The following is a 15,617-nucleotide window of genomic DNA, read 5'->3' as shown; positions in this document are numbered from 1 at the left end:
ACAAATGCCGCAGAGGTGAAGGAGAGTGTATTGTCCGTCTGATATATTATTTCAGTAGCAACTGTGAGGGGTGTAAGTATTTGGAAAAGGGCCCTTTCATACCTACATGCTCTTGGTACGTACAGCCATGTAGTTCTGTCCAGAAGTTCAGCCCATACACAGTTGCAAATGCTGAAAGGGGGTCGGAAGTCCCACCCTGGCATGTCAGTCAGCAAACTTTGTTGCTGCTCGTGGGAATGGCAGCATTTTGTGTGAAGAGAGGAGCGCCGTAACTGTGGTGGTGGCAGGCACTTCTGTGATCGCCCGCCTGGCCCCACCCCCCTACCCCCGACTTGGGTACGGGCCGAATGCCTGAACAAGGCTGTTGTGAACTTTGTGTATATAGACTTCTGTAGGCTTAATGGATGTATGCAGTGAAAGCAGTTTAGAATGAGCACATTTTGTGTTTGTACCTTTTTGTCAAATGCAGCTGCTTGAAGTTGCCTTATTATGCAATTAAGTGTGATTTGGGATGCTGGTTTACCACTGAAAGGAAATGAGAGGATCAAGATGAAAAATAAAAAGCTGTCTCAATTAAGAAAAAAAAGTATCCAGTAGATGGTATTCTGAAAACAATGTAAACTGTAGCACCTCAAAGAAAATAGAATGCGTTAGTGTGCAGGACTTTGTTATCCATTAAATAAAGAAAGCACTTATATTCAGTTAATGCAATGGTCTAATGGGCTCTTTGCTCATTGTAGTTTGCCAGTGGAAGCTCATAGCCCTAAATCTTTCTACTCGGGTAGATGGCTGGCTACAGTATGCCTGGGAACTTCAAGTGGTCTGTAGTGTTCCTGCAGACTGGAGGAACAGCTTCATACCATTTGTAGTCTGGATTCATTTCTGTAACATGGGGATCAGAAACAAGACTTTTCTGAGTAGTTGGGGGCTTCTGGAAGGGATTTAGTAGCTACCCTTGACTGAAGGGGTAGCTTCTATAGAATATGAATAAAACATTCCAAGTATGCAGAGGCTGCCCGTCCCCTCGCTGATTTTTTGAGATGGGCCATCCATGTCTGTGTTGCCTGGTCCTGCCTGGTATCGTGTTAGCAAGTCAGAGGAAAGAGAGTAGAGAAATAGACCCTTCCTAAGCAGGTGTGATGTAGGGTGCTGTTATTCAGTAGTGGCTCTGCTGCCATATGGGCCTACCCTGCATTCATCCCTGTCTGTGCCTACCTGGCCGTGCAGATGACAGTGGAGTGTGGGTGTAGGTCACTGGTCCTTGGTGCCGCCTGTGAGAGTGGTAGCCTTGGGAGTGTTAGTGAAACTGCTCTGGGGTCATTGGCAAACACCCTGAAATCTACCTTTTGGGCTTACATAGGGGAACTAGCTCTGAAAGGAACAGTTTCATGTAAGTTTTAATTTGTGCAAAATGTGGACTCCGGAAATGACTGGACTTTAGACAAGATTTAAGTTTCAAAAATAAAAAGAAGATATTGATTGTAGAGGGGAGTACAAAGGAGAGAAATGTGTGGTTAAAGCCATACTACTATCAATACATTTAGTAATACATTTAGGAACATAGGAAGGAACATAATACATAATGCATAATACATTTAGGAACATAGGAAGCTACCATATATTGCGTCAAACCATTAGTCCGTATAGCTCAGTATTGTCTACACAGACTGGCAGCGGCTTCTCCCAAGATTGCAGGCAGGAATCTCTCTCAGCCCTGTTTTGGAGGTGCCAGGGAGGGAACTTGGAACCTTCCGCAGGCAAGCATGCAGATGCTCTTCCCAGAGCGGCCCCATCCCCTGAGGGGAATATCTTACAGTGCTCACACATGCCTCCCATTCAAATGCAAACCAAGGTTGACCATGCTTAGCAAAGGGGACAGTTCATGCTTGCTACCACAAGACCAGCTCTTCATTTAACTACAATGAAGCATTTTAGTTTAGAGTCCTGATTGTGTAAGTTCCTGAGCAGGCAAGAGAAAGAGGCTTTTAGAGCAGGAGGCAGTTGGATTTAAGAAAGTGGGGTAGAGAGAGAATTTGGGTCCAAAGAGTGGTGAATGCTCATATCACCTGGTCTGGACAAAGAGCTCCAGGGACCACCAATGAACTTGGTTCCTCAGGAACAGGTTGGGCCAAGGCGGGTGCAAGAAGGTTGGAGGGGTTAGTCAGCAGAGCTGATTCCAGGAGGGTGCTTCCTCCTTGGACCCAGCTTCCTGTGTTAGTGAGGAAGACTGGGCAGATCACGCTGGGCAAGAAAGCCGATTTGGAGAGTGGCACAAAATACTGAACACAGCCTTGCATGATGCCCTGTGGACAGTAAATCACCCCAAAAGCTTTTGGTAACCCCAAGAAAGCTAGTGCGTAGAGAGCACAAAGATCACAAGGAGTAGGTGATGGAGTCTCAAGTGAGGCTTACAAGGGAGCACGCAAATCCCAGGGAGCACACAGGATCATGTAATTGGGGGTTGTTACACCCGAATACATATCCTGGGGGCAAATTCCAATTGACTGTTGCTGTCTGACAGGTGTTTGGGGAGGGACCGGCAGGGATCCCATTGTTTTTGATCTTTCTTCCTGTGTGTAACAATGTGGGAATTGCCAAGGTATGCCAAGGCTTTTTTTCATGAAAAGAGAGTGCATAGACATGAGAAGGGGGATCTGCATAGATGGAAAGTCCAGTAATCTAATCAGTACTTTTAATAGGTGCATCCCTTAGGTTCATATTGCTTGCTCAGCCTCTTTTGTGAGGGGGAAGAGTTACCTCCCACATCTTCCTGTTGAGCTAATTGGCACATTAACTGACTGCTATCCTTTTTGTGAAAGGAGGGGAAAGACAAAGCAGTTTACCCTGAGTGCAGGGTGGCTTTGGCAGAGAGTTAACCTGCTTGTAGTTAACTTCTGGGATCTACATAGGATGTTAGGGAGGGCATGCATCTGCTCCCCTTTACAATTTGCTTGTTAGGAGCCAAATCTAGGGGCGACTGGCCCACTATCACTAAGTGACCTGTCCCTATGTGTATAAATGGAGAGCTCACGATGTGGTGAGGTTCCTGAGCATATACAGAGTGAAATCTCCAAGCCTGGAGACTTAAACACAAATGACAGAAAATCTTTGCTAGTAACAGGAATGTGGACCAACTCAGAGAAAACGCCTGCCTCCTTGGAGGAAGTAGAAGTGTTCCCCAGTGAAATGGGGGGCAACATAGCTAAATGGAAGTCCCATTCCCCATACTCCCTCCAAATCAGATGTTTTCAGTAGTAGAGGTTGGCTAATTAGGATTCAGCTGTTGTAAGTTTTACCATATCACTTTCTAGTCCCTTTCAATCCCTGTTCCTCTTGGTGAGAACAAAGACCAGAAAGCGGGACTTGGCTTAGTAGCTCCTCTCTCAGATCAGAGGAGAGAGTATGAGCTGAGGAGAATGATATGCCTTTCCTGTGGCTGGTGTCTGATGGAATGCTGTGTGATGTTACATAATGCCCAATTTCTCCATGGAGATGGCTCGCAGAACTTGCACCTTGTAACCTACTTTCAAAGGTTTCATAGGGTTGCACTAGTATTTTTTTCCACACCTTCTCACCACATGTACCAACCAAGAGATTAACCCTAATCTCTTTACAATCTTGACTCCTCAACATAGGCATCCCATTCCACTTGCTACACCTACACACACACACCCCAACTTCTCAGAAACCTTTCTAATACCAACTACATGGTTTTTGTAGTCTGCTCTTTGATGTTGCCCTTGGCTTCCTTTTAGAAATGCTACAATCTTAGCACATTCACTAGGTTTTAATACCTATAAAGAATAAGATCAAAGCACTGGCTAAGTGTTCATGAGACCTGTAGTCCTGGTAGGTGAGGGGTTAGGTGAGGTAGATTATGCTCTTCCTTATTCACAAGACAGGAAGGCTGAGCCGGCTGGAGAGTTGGGGGAGAAGCAAGAGAGCTGTGTGTGGTAATTAAGCCCACCAATAGGAATGCATGTAAATTCTCTTTAAGAACCTGGTGTTTCTTAAAGGACCATGGTGGGGATGTTTTAATAAAGATTTGCTTTTATCATAAATCCAGGATTCTGCTCTCTCATCGTGGTAAAACTACATCTTAAAATTATTGTATGTATTCTTCACCTTTCAGCCACTGTTCCCTCTAAGGTGTGTGCGTGTGCGCGTGCATGTGCTCACAAGTTTTCTGATGTCCACTCAGTTAATTTTAGATCCCGCTCAGGTTGAATCAGGAAGGCCCCATTCTGAATGCACATGTGCACACACACTGCCTTGATATTGCCGCCCAGAACCAAACTCATTCCACACAGAGATGAAAAAAATTAGAGGGACCACTGCTTTCAGCCAAAAAATGAGTCCCCAAGGCAGCTTACAATGTTCAGTCCTGCCATTAAAAACAAGTACAGTATAGTAAACTAAAAGTGCTAAAAGCACAAACTTTAATCCCCAAATGAGCAGCACTATCCAATAGCTTTAAGATCAGATGAGATTTCACCTCTGCTTTCCTTCAAGTGACTCAGGAGTGAATGGGTAGTTTCCATTATGCCATTATGTAATGTTCAGCCACTCCTCTGAAATGGGATAGATTTACCAGAACTCCTCCCTCCCAAATTGGTTTCAGAGGACACCAGCTCCCTGTGTACATTTCCCAAACCAAGCTGCAATTCCATGTGCATGTTCTCCCTTCCACACCTGCTAATCACCTTCAAGAGTCTTGCTCGTTTCATCTCCCCAGAATATTATGATATGGGGGGGGGGGGAAACAACAACTACGGAGTGACTTGCTGTTGTTCCAATGATGAATCTCATCTTTGGTTTGGGCGATTGCTGTGGTGGAGCTAGACATTTTTTGTACGTGTAAACTAAGCATTAATGCCTCTCTCAGTGATATGTGTTCTTAGACTTTACAGTGTCAGTCTTGAATGAAAGGCAGCTGGCTTTCTTGAGACCCAGAAAAATGGAACATAGATCGTTTGAATTCATAAATATTGGAGAAAGGAAGTTGCCTTAAAGTTTCCCCCCAAGCACCCTTTCAGATTTTGACATGCTCTGTCCCCCAGGCTGGAGGCTGACACAACCCTGGGTCTTTTCCTGGCCTTGTAGTAATTGTTGTTGTTGGCTGACATGATGGGCAGCCCTCTGTTTATGTTGATTGATTGATTAAGTGCCCTCAAGTCGGTGTGGACTCTTAGCGACCACATAGATCGATTCTCTCCATCTGTTGATGTTAGCACTCCTCAAAGGTTTTAAGTCATTCTGGAGCAGCCCTGTCACAATACACCACTGGGGCTGCTTTTCAAGTTGCGCAGCAATCCTGGCAGGTCCCTAACACCAATGGAGGGCTGCCCATCACGTCAGCCATTATTATTTTCAGTATTGTTTATTCCACTTTGTAATGAAAAATGTTCTCAGCTGTTTATAGGAATGCTACAGTGTGACAGGTAGCGTAATTCAGAGATCATGCATAGATTCAATTTTTCTAGTGGAAGGAGGACTCCCATCGCTCAAAGAGCTGAGATTAGCTCATTTTTTTAAAAAAGGGAAAGGGGAGGGGGAGCATCTCACTAAGCTGGTCTGATGGCACATCTGTGAATGAGCTTCTGTCAAGCACAGAGCTGCAGTCATAACTCTGCATAATCCTTCAGTTGATACTGTGCCACTTGGTACAGGGTGAAGCCTCTTGAGATGCTTATAATTTGAATGGCACCATAGAAAAACCCAGGTGTGCCATCCATTTGTATTTATTACATTTGTGCCACTTGTCCCTTTGCTGCAATTGCATGAGACTTCTGTGAGAGACAAGAAAGTTGAATTGTCCATGAGAAGAGTCCTGTTTACTGAAAGTTAATTTGCTATTTTGTGAATTTTAATTAAGCTCATTGAAGTTCTGTGAAATGGTTAGCTTGATGGTTTGTGTGTTTAGGGCTTTGCTTTGTTAATTTCCTTTACTATTTCAATAGTCTTGAGTTTTTATGGGACCGGTGAGAGGGAAATTCAGCAACTTGCCAAGTCCTGTGCTTTTGTTGGTGATGAAGAGTTGCAGAATAGTATGTTCCTTGTGCAAGGTCTGTGTCCATGTGAGAATAAATTCCTATGTGAGGCTGAGTGAAAATATCAAAATTAAAGTGCACAAAATGCAATGAGGATTGCTTCTCTCTCCTCCTTTCCCTCCTGTCTGTCTATCTGCAATGTTGAGGCTTTTTATGTTTAAGGTAGGATATGTTTTAAAGCATGAAAGCATGTGCTTTTAATAAAACAAAACAAAACAAAACCCACTACATTCTGCACTTTCCCCCTCTTCAGGTACAGAGCATTCATGGAGCGTTCAATGCGCTGGAAGGGGCAGACAAGCTCAGCTCAAACCGTATGTATTTTCTGTTTTTATTCAGGGCCTTGTCTGATGTTAGTAAGGGATCCTTAACTCAGGAAACCAGAAGGCTATATTCTACTTAGTAGCTGGTAGTAATAGTATTATCAACAGACCTCAAGTAATATTACAACCAATGTTCCCTCTAACAGGGATTCCCAGATGTTGTTGACTACAACTCCCGGAATCCCCAAGCAAAAGCCATTGCAGCTGGGGATTCTGGGAGTTGTAGTCAACAATATTTGGAAATCCCTCTTAGAGGGAACACTGATTACAACCATAAGGACTTGGGAGATATTAATTGGAGTTTCAGCTTTCCTTGTTCATAGAAGAGGAACTATTTGCTGCCCTGTTATAAAGCAAAGCTTTATAACAGCTGATGTTCTGTACTATAGATTTTCTCCTCTGCTAGGGCATTTGATTTCTGAAGCTACCTTGAGACCTAGAGCACTTTGAAGGGCTGTCTTCTTCCATATACATCTGTTTAGTCTTTAAGAACACCTTCAGAGGTCTTTTTCCAGGTACTCCCACTGCTGAAGATTAGGTGGATGGTATGTTAGGGCCTTTTCAGTGGTGGTGCCCTTTCTTTGGGATTCATCTTCCAGTTGGATTTGTGAGGGCACATGCACTGACATGCAGGTGCCAAGGTAGATCCCTTTCTATCTACCTTTGGCTGATTTAAGCTTCTGCTGTACAGTTGGTTTTTATTGCCTGCTTGAGTGTACAGTAAGTGTGTTATTCACTACCCCAGATTCTTTCTGCACTAGAGGTTGTGAACTCCTACTATGAATAGTCCTCGCCAGTGCCAACATCTGGCCAGTGCAGCTTCTTGCAGTATATTGAATAGTTGTGCTGAGGTACTGTGGAACATCCGGCAGTCCGAAAGCGTCTGAACCTAGGGTGGACAAAGCAGGCAGCTGGAGACAGGAGCCTGTTGGGGAGTTGTTGAACCATCAAAGGTACAGGTGAAGACTGAGAGCTTATGGGTAGTAGGAGCCCCGCCCCTTCCTGGATTCCTAGTGCAGCCCTCCTCCTGAGGAGACACTCCAGCTGCTTTCACCCTTTTCCTGAGGAGATCCATCAGGAGTCCCAGGGTAGCCAAATGTGTGCTCTGCCTTCAGAAAGAGATCTCAGTTCAGGCCCTACGCTTCTGGGTCCTGGTGGTGATGGATGGGCCTTGAAGGAAGGGGCAGGACCCTACCGAGCCAGTGTGGTGTAGTGGTTAGAGTTCTGGACTAGGACCAGGGAGACCCGAGATCAAATCCCCCTTCAGCCATGATCCTTGCTGGGTGACTCTGGACCAGTCAGTTCTCTCTCAGCCTAACCTACTTCACAGGGTTGTTGTGAGGAGAAACCTAAGTATGTAGTACTGGGCTCTGGGCTCCTTGGAGGAAGAGCGGGATATAAAATGTAAATAACAATAATACCTCCCCCCCACCATGGAGGTGCAGGACACCCCAGAGCTCCAAGGCTCCTCTGTGGGAGCAGTTGGCTCTGGCAGCCATGGCACCGCTAGTTCTGGTGGTGGTCATCAGGGCAGGTATCTGGACCAGGGCAGACTCCTCTGCTTCCCTGGACTTGTTCTTTTCAGAATCGGTGTCCGGTTGGACTCTCATGTAAAGACACTATGCAGTACCTGCCTTAAAATTCATATTTAGGTACTTGCATTTCTGTGGGCTTTGAAGTATTTTCTGGTGTGCATTGAGGAGATGGGTGTTTGTGCTGAGGAATATGCAGCAGATATGAAAAAGTCCATTGTTTCCAGCAAGAGAAGAGTTTGCAATAGGATGGATGGATGGATGGAAGGAAGGAAGGAAGAAGCCAATTTAGACTAAAGGCTTTTGCTTTACGTTTGTGTGTCTTATGACATGATTTTGCCAGCAAGCTTCTGTGTTCGGATGTTTCTGTTTCTGAGCATGGGCTCGTCCCGTTTTTCTCTCCTGCATTTACATAGCTCTTGCATCCCATGATTATATACTGAAGATTGTCCCCACTGTATATGAAGACATGAGTGGCAAACAACGGTACTCATACCAATATACTGTAGCCAATAAGGTAAGGATGGTTCAGCTGCCAGAAAGGCTTGGCTTGATGCAGTTGAGACTCCAGCGAGTGAGCCTTCAGAGTTATAAATTCCATTTCAATTGTTGTGCTTACTTTTGTTGGCCTCTGTTTTGTGAAATGAGTGCAACAGCAGCCCCTGCTGGAGAAGTGGTGCACAGAAAATAAAAGGGAGTTTCTATTGCTTCTTCCTTTGCTAACCTAGCAACAACTGTGTATCACAAATCATGAATGCAGAGGTTTTGGTATGTATCATGCTCCTGTAACTTGCCCCCCTCCCCAGTATAAAGTTAAAACAATGATGAGAGATTGGAACAGAATCACAATCTCCCATGGCTTGAGGGGAAAGATGTAGCAATATATTCAGGTATGGTCACCCTACTTTAGCTTCTGTATCTTCCTTCTGATCAACCTGAGGGTGGTATTCATGTAGGGCTCAATATGTATTCAGGTTGCTCAGAAGTTTCCATATTTTTGGTTTAAAAAGAAAAATACTTCCAAATATGAGCCAGCACATGATCTGAATGTGTGCTGAAATGCTCATGTGCCCAGGGCCCCACATAGATATCCCTGTGGGGATAGCCATATCAAGATCATTTCATGGGGGAACAAAATGGTCACTTGAATCCACCCTAATTTAGGTGAGTGAAATTTTTTAAGGGAGTCAGGGAAACAAATTAAACTATTCTCACCTAAGAGTACTTCCACATAAGAGTTGTTTTTGCATGGTTTCTCCCAGTAAGTGCTGTGAGTAGCTTGTGCCATCTGCACCAGATCCAACCCCTTTTCCAATTAGTGTTCTGCTTCCACTATAAATTGATGCTGTGATTCCTCTTACCATTATGAATGGTCATTTGAACAGATAGTTCAGAATGCTCTGTATTCTTGCTATAGTCCACTACTATCCCATTATGAGCTAGTGTATGTTGTTGTTATTGTTAATTTGAATGCTGTATATACAACTTTTCAATGACTAAAAATTCTCAAAGCGGTTTACATAGTAAAAGAAACAAGAAGATGGTTCCCGGTCCTAAAACAGCTCACAATCTAAAAAGAAACACACGAGATACACCAGGAACTGGGAGGGATGCTCTGCTGGGTTGCTTTCCATCTGGCTAAATCTAAGCGAGCTATCACTTTAAATACTGCTTCTTTGCCCAGATGGCAGGGCTCCAATTCTGCATTTTTCCAGGCCTCTTCTATAGCCATCCCAAGATGTGTGGTTCTGAGAATGTTCTGCTTGGGTTCCGGTCCTGGGCTGGTCTTCGAATGTAAAGAAGAAAGGAAAATGGATGCTGTGGGTGTTTGTCGAATAGAACTGTGTGGCTTCTTTCATATATTTGCCCTTTCTGCAGAGACCAGAGCTATGTTTGTGGTAACTTTGGTGGATAGAAGCTAATAATGTTACATGGCCAATAATTAGGCCAAATTGTCATGAAGAGTAAGAAGTGGGTAGAGAGCATGCGGGGTGGGGTGTTTTCAGGGGCCTGTTGCTCACATCCATGCTTTTCATTCCTTGACCTGTTTCCTTTTTCAGGAGTATGTCGCCTACAGCCACACCGGGCGCATCATTCCAGCTATCTGGTTTCGCTATGACTTGAGTCCTATCACAGTTAAATATACAGAAAGGCGACAGCCCTTGTACAGATTTATCACCACAGTGAGTTGCCATCATCATTGTCTTCTTTAAGTTGTTTCCATGCCTTCCAAATGTGCTCGTATGCCAGAGAACTAGTTCAGAAAAGAAACAGAATGCTGAACTCTGCCCACTTGCAGCCAGAAGAAACTGAAATAGCTGGCAGGGAAATGGGAGCACTGGTTCTGCAAATCTGATCTAATTGACAAAGCATATCCTGGGGAAATATACCAAGAGGGATTTTTTTAGTAGCTTGCATCATATCTCAATCAAGCTGTAGTGCCACAAATGTAGTCCCTAATAACATCTAGCATGTGGAAACTAAGTTTTATTATAGGCCCTCGTCCCTCAGCATAGTATTGACATCCTAAATGTTGTAATGTGGGACCAATCTGTGCTTGTTCATAGGATGTATCTGACATTTAAGTCCCCCTGAACTGTTTGAGTTTTCCTTCCAAATCAAGAAAGGCTTGCAAAGAGTTGTGACACGGCTTGTATTGGCCACAATAAATTTTGGACAGCCTTCTTGCTTTTGCTGATCCTGTGAGATAATATTGACAGGCTTGTCTGTTTTAAGATCCTAGCACTGGCTGGCAGGCTCTGAGGTGCCTTCCAATCTAGCTAAATAGGAACTTGGAAATGTTCTGTCAATTTTCTCTCACATTCAGGTTTTTAATCAGATCTGACTTGCTCTCTGTTGCCCCCTGCTGGCTCTTCTTGTGCATATGGGTGCATAAGCAGCACCTCTATCAACTCCCTTGCAGTTTGCATGCAAGTTCTTCTCACAGGTCTTTTAAAGCCTTTTAGCTTACAATTCCCCCGGAATGGAGGGTGTGCATTCATGTATTGGGCAGATTTACCCCAAAGTCCCTGTGAGCTATCAGGGAGCACTTCACACACAAAATCCACTTTTTGCATTGGGCTTTTGGGATAACTTTGAGTTCACAGTAAAACCTCCCAGAAAACTCACAGGAAAGCCTGCTGTATGGAGAACTCCATGGAGATGTGCATAGCCACATTCAAGAAAAGCTGACTGACTACAGCAGACAATAGTCTGGTTAAATTTTGTTTTGCAACAATTTAACCTGCTTTATCAGACACATCATATAGCAGTATAGTAGTGGAGGAAACTAGGTACATTAATTGTGAATCCACTGCAGACAAATAAGGATTGCAGAATAAGGACTCTTTAAGAGAATGTTTATTTGCAGGACTAATCCCCCCCATGGGGGCGGGGCTGTGGGACAACACCCCAGAATGCATCTAGACGCATTGTAAATATCTGTGGGGAGCCATCCCAGCAACCTGCAATTAAGTGAATGGCTTAACTGTGTCCATGCCCCATTGGCTGTTTTATGCTCCTTAGAAAACCAAAGGCTGGATGAGCATTGTCCATTCCTTTGCACATTAATTGTCTTGCGGATTAAAACAAGGGAGAAGAAACAATGCATATTTTTGTCACTCTTTTGGTTTTTAATGTGCAGTCTATGTATATCTCATGCTTTAGTCTGCTTGAGCCATTAATGTGTGAGGCAAGAGGGAGGCTTCTTGTTCCTTGAGATTGTAATTTCTACCAGAAGGCAAACATGGCATTTCAAATAAAATCAGAATCTACCGTTGTATATTCTCTTTGCCTGTGCTAAATTATCTGTCCCCCAGGGTCAATAGTCAGCCCTCTACCTTTGCTTGTACTGGAATGCAAGCAAATGCATTCCATAATGCACACCACTTGAGCATCCCTAACGCCAGCCTCCCAACACCCCTGTAAAAAGAAGCAGGAAAAAACTGCTGGCAGGCTGTTCGGCAGCTCCATCTCTGGGTTTCTTGCCTGTGCCTGTTCTTCAGGCTGCGTAGTTGTCTCTCTTTCCTTTGGCTTACTCTGCTTTCATCCTCTTTGACTTTGTATCTGCTTTAAAGTATGCTTGCTCCCTTCCCCTTTACTCTTACATGTCTTGATCCTGGCTGACTCTACTTCTCCAGCCCCCTCTCATCCAGCTACTCTGCCCTAGAGCCTAGATTGCTTTCTGACACCAGCCAAGCAAGCCTTCAGAGCCCAGGGGTGCCACTGTCTTTGAGGCCAAACTTCTTCATCCAGGTGAAGGGCTCTTGCACAGTCTGGGTTCTAGTAATGTGCCATGTGCAGCAGTACCAAGCTTTCTCTCCCCCCCCCCCCCCGAAACGCCCCACCAAAACCCACACATGCCGGGTATATGCCATCTTTGCACCTGGGACAAAGAGGGCTGCTGTATCAGTCCTGGCCATCCCTGCTCAGTGACTCTCTGGTCTGTCACCATCCCTGCTGTCCCAGTCTGGGCAAACACTGCCAGCTTGCCCTTCTGCATCATGGTTGCCCTGGAGACTGACTCGTCGTCATTGCTGCGGTGAATCTGCAGCTCTCTGGCCCAGTCAGATTATCCATTTGCGGCAGCTGGAGTTATTGTCAAGTGGGGCAGGCCTCTGAAACACTTTGGATCTTGTTAAGCAGCAGATGCCTAGTTAAAAGCAACAAAGAGAGCCCATGGTAGGAGCACCTGCTGCTCCTTTTGTTGAGCAGTTTGTTTACCAGGCAGCACCCATGCAACTGTCATAGAGACACTGGGGCGTTTTAAATATGTTCTTATGTGCATAGGTGAGAGAAGACCCTTTCAGGCCACCAGAGATTTTAACCAGGTTTAGAAATGGAAAAAGAATTGAACTTGCTAGTGCCACTGCCCGTGGGAGCTCTGAACATGGCTGTCAGGAAGAATAGTATTTATAGATAGGTGTATGCCTGGTCAGTAAGTGGGAGGAGTATGAATGTATTGTGGTTAAAGGATGAGGGACATTAACATATGGATAGTCTGTGTTTGATGCAGTTTGCTTTGTTTTTATTTGTTGGATATGAAAAATATATATGCCCCTGCTTTTCCTTTCAAGGCAGCTTACAAGAACAAAATTTAACAACCACCAATCCATAGCAACAACACAGAACAAAAATTATAGCAACTGCAAGAAAATCAGCCATTGAATAAATAACCCCAGGGGCCCTGTTAAATGAGCCTGTGGCTTTCCTAACAAGCTAAGTCTTGTCCACACTCTGAAGCCAACAGTGAAGTGCATGTATGGACATCTGAGTGTGCGGGGGGGGGAGAGGGCATTCCACAGGTTAGGTGCTGTGGTCGTGAAGGCCTCGTCTATCTCCTCGACCCCTCAGAGACTGGGGCCCCATCAGCAGGGCCTCTTTTGTTGAGCATTGCCATTATGGTGACAAGGCATGCCAAGGCTGCTGGTAAAATATCAAGGAAGAGACACTGTCATAAAAAGGGATTTCATTGTCCATAACTGTAGCATGTTCAGTGGTGGAATGACAAGAATTGTTTTTATTTATTTCATTTTCATCCTACCCTTCCTTCACGGAGCTCAGGGTGGCACTGGAGGCTTCTTTCCCCACACTTGCCCTTTGATCTTTATAACAACCCTATGAGGTAGCTGCAAGGTGGTGACTAGCCCAAAGTCACTGGGCTAAGCCGGGATTTGAGCCTGGATCTCGTCCAGTACTCTTAATACTTCGTTGTAAACCGCCCTGAGCTATTTTTGGAGGAGCAGTATATGATACCGCCTCTCTCCATTTATTGTCTGCTACTTCTAGACTTGCACAGAATAGTTAGTTACTTTCTATTTAGCCTACTTTCCAGTAGGCTTATGAGATCACCCGGCTTTCTGTGTGTGTGTCCATCCATATTTCCACCCCCCACCTATAAGCTTTGCAACGCTTGGACCAATACGAACCAAATTGGGTACAGTTGTAGGGATACATAGGGACACCTCAATGCCATAATTTGTGATGATGTCATCCACCCCGATCCAAGTTGGCAGACGTGTGAACTTTTGAGGTGCAAGTGGGCTAACATTTGAACCACTTAACAGATTTGAGCAAAATTTGCTACAGCTGTTGGGACACATGGGATGCCCTAATGGCGTGGTGTGTGATGATGTCATCCATTCCGATTCAAGATGGCGGCTGCATGAACATCTGAGGCGCAAGCAGGCTAATTTGTGGACTGTCTAACTGATGTTAACTGAATTAGGTACAGTTGCAGTGAGTGACACACAGGGTCACCTCAGTGGTGTTATTTGTCATCCACACTGATTCACGGTGGCAGATGTGTAAATATTGGAGGCATAACCTTCAATCCAAGTGAGCTAACTTCTGAACCACTTAACCAATTTGAACCAAATTTGCTACAGCTATAGGGACACATAGGAACACCTCAACAGTGTAGATTGTGATCATGTCACCCAACCCAATTCAATATGGTGTATACATAGACATTTGAGGTCCAAGTGCACTAACATGTGGACAGTCTAACCTGCCCCCAAGTAGTTTGCGATTATGTCATCCACCCTGATCCAAGACGGTGGACATGTGAACTTTTGAGGTGCAAGTGCACTAATGTGAGAACTGTTGAATTGATTTGAACCAAATTTAGTCCAGTTGTAGAGACAGTGAAATGAAAGTAGGCTGATTAGTTCTTACTAGAACAACTTGTGTTTTTTGTGTGTGACCTGCCTGGCTTGAAGGTGCTCAGAGCAGCATTTTAGCCTAACCTGCCTTATACAGGATTGCAGTGAGGTAAGAAGTAATATCTGCTCACATCACTCTGCGAGCCTTCCTAGCCGATGAAGGATTTAATCTGGGGTTTGCTGTAACCACTTTTGGGTACTGCAATGGCACTTCACTGGTGTCATTGGCTAAAATACATATGCATATATAAAAAATACATATAAAGCAGGTAAAGTGATGACATGTATTAGCTTTTCTGCTTTTGAGCAGTGAGCCCCATGATATCAGCTAGTAAAAAATTGCTTGTTTGGGAAATGGTAAAAGGTGGCTTGTTAGTACAGGCTAGAATCCTGTTGCTAGTCTAATGGGCAAGAGCTTTTTTAGTACTTTTCATCTTCTCCTGCTGTATAGGGACATAGGAGGTTGTCATATACCAAATCAGAACATTAGCCTATTTGGTTCAGTATTGTCTACACCAGGCCTGCTCAGATTCAGCCATCTCACAGATGTTGGCTTACAGCTCCCATAATCCCTAGCTATTGGACACTGTGGCTGAGAATTATGGAAGTTGTAGTCCAAAAACAGCTGGTGGGGGGGTGGAGTTGAGCAGGCCTGGTCTACACAGACTGGCAGCAGCTTCTCAAAGGCTGCAGGCAGGAATTTCTCTCCCAGCCCTATCCAGAGATGTCAGAGAGGGGACCTTCTGCATGCAAGCATGCAGGTGCTCTTCCCAGAACGGCCCCATCTCTAAGGGGAATATCTAACAGTGCTCACATATGTTTCTGCCTTGGTTTTTTGATTGCTCTAGAGTCTAGACTCAAAAGCCTTTGAGCACTTGCAGGGCAGGCAGATGCCAGGTATATGTGAGTCATAAGCACTAAGTGGTAACAGAGTTGTGCAGATGAATATATGGGTTTTTTCTGTGTTTGTTTTTGCCCTTGTATTTGTTGCTCTGAAGTAATATTTTCCTGCCCTAGATAACTCCCCCCCCACCTCCTGCTTTTTGTGGT

At 44.6% G+C, this 15,617-nt stretch overlaps 1 protein-coding gene across 4 annotated transcripts in view; it reads left to right on the top strand.

Moving 5' to 3' along the window:
• The window catches only part of ERGIC1 (endoplasmic reticulum-golgi intermediate compartment 1), a 141,519-nt gene that overhangs the window by 111,511 nt on the left and 14,391 nt on the right, over positions 1-15,617 (top strand). For 3 of the 4 annotated variants that reach the window (XM_053303679.1, XM_053303677.1, XM_053303676.1), the window contains exons 7-9: positions 6,304-6,364; positions 8,322-8,422; positions 9,966-10,088. In XM_053303679.1, the coding sequence (XP_053159654.1) occupies positions 6,304-6,364; positions 8,322-8,422; positions 9,966-10,088 (285 nt within the window). Of the gene's footprint in view, positions 1-6,303; positions 6,365-8,321; positions 8,423-9,965; positions 10,089-12,044; positions 12,170-15,617 lie in introns of those variants that run through there. The other variant, XM_053303678.1, reaches the window with a different exon arrangement.

This window comes from Hemicordylus capensis, chromosome 2, assembly GCF_027244095.1.
Source record: "Hemicordylus capensis ecotype Gifberg chromosome 2, rHemCap1.1.pri, whole genome shotgun sequence".
Lineage (NCBI taxonomy): Eukaryota > Metazoa > Chordata > Lepidosauria > Squamata > Cordylidae > Hemicordylus > Hemicordylus capensis.
This window is presented reverse-complemented; position numbering and strand designations above follow the sequence as displayed.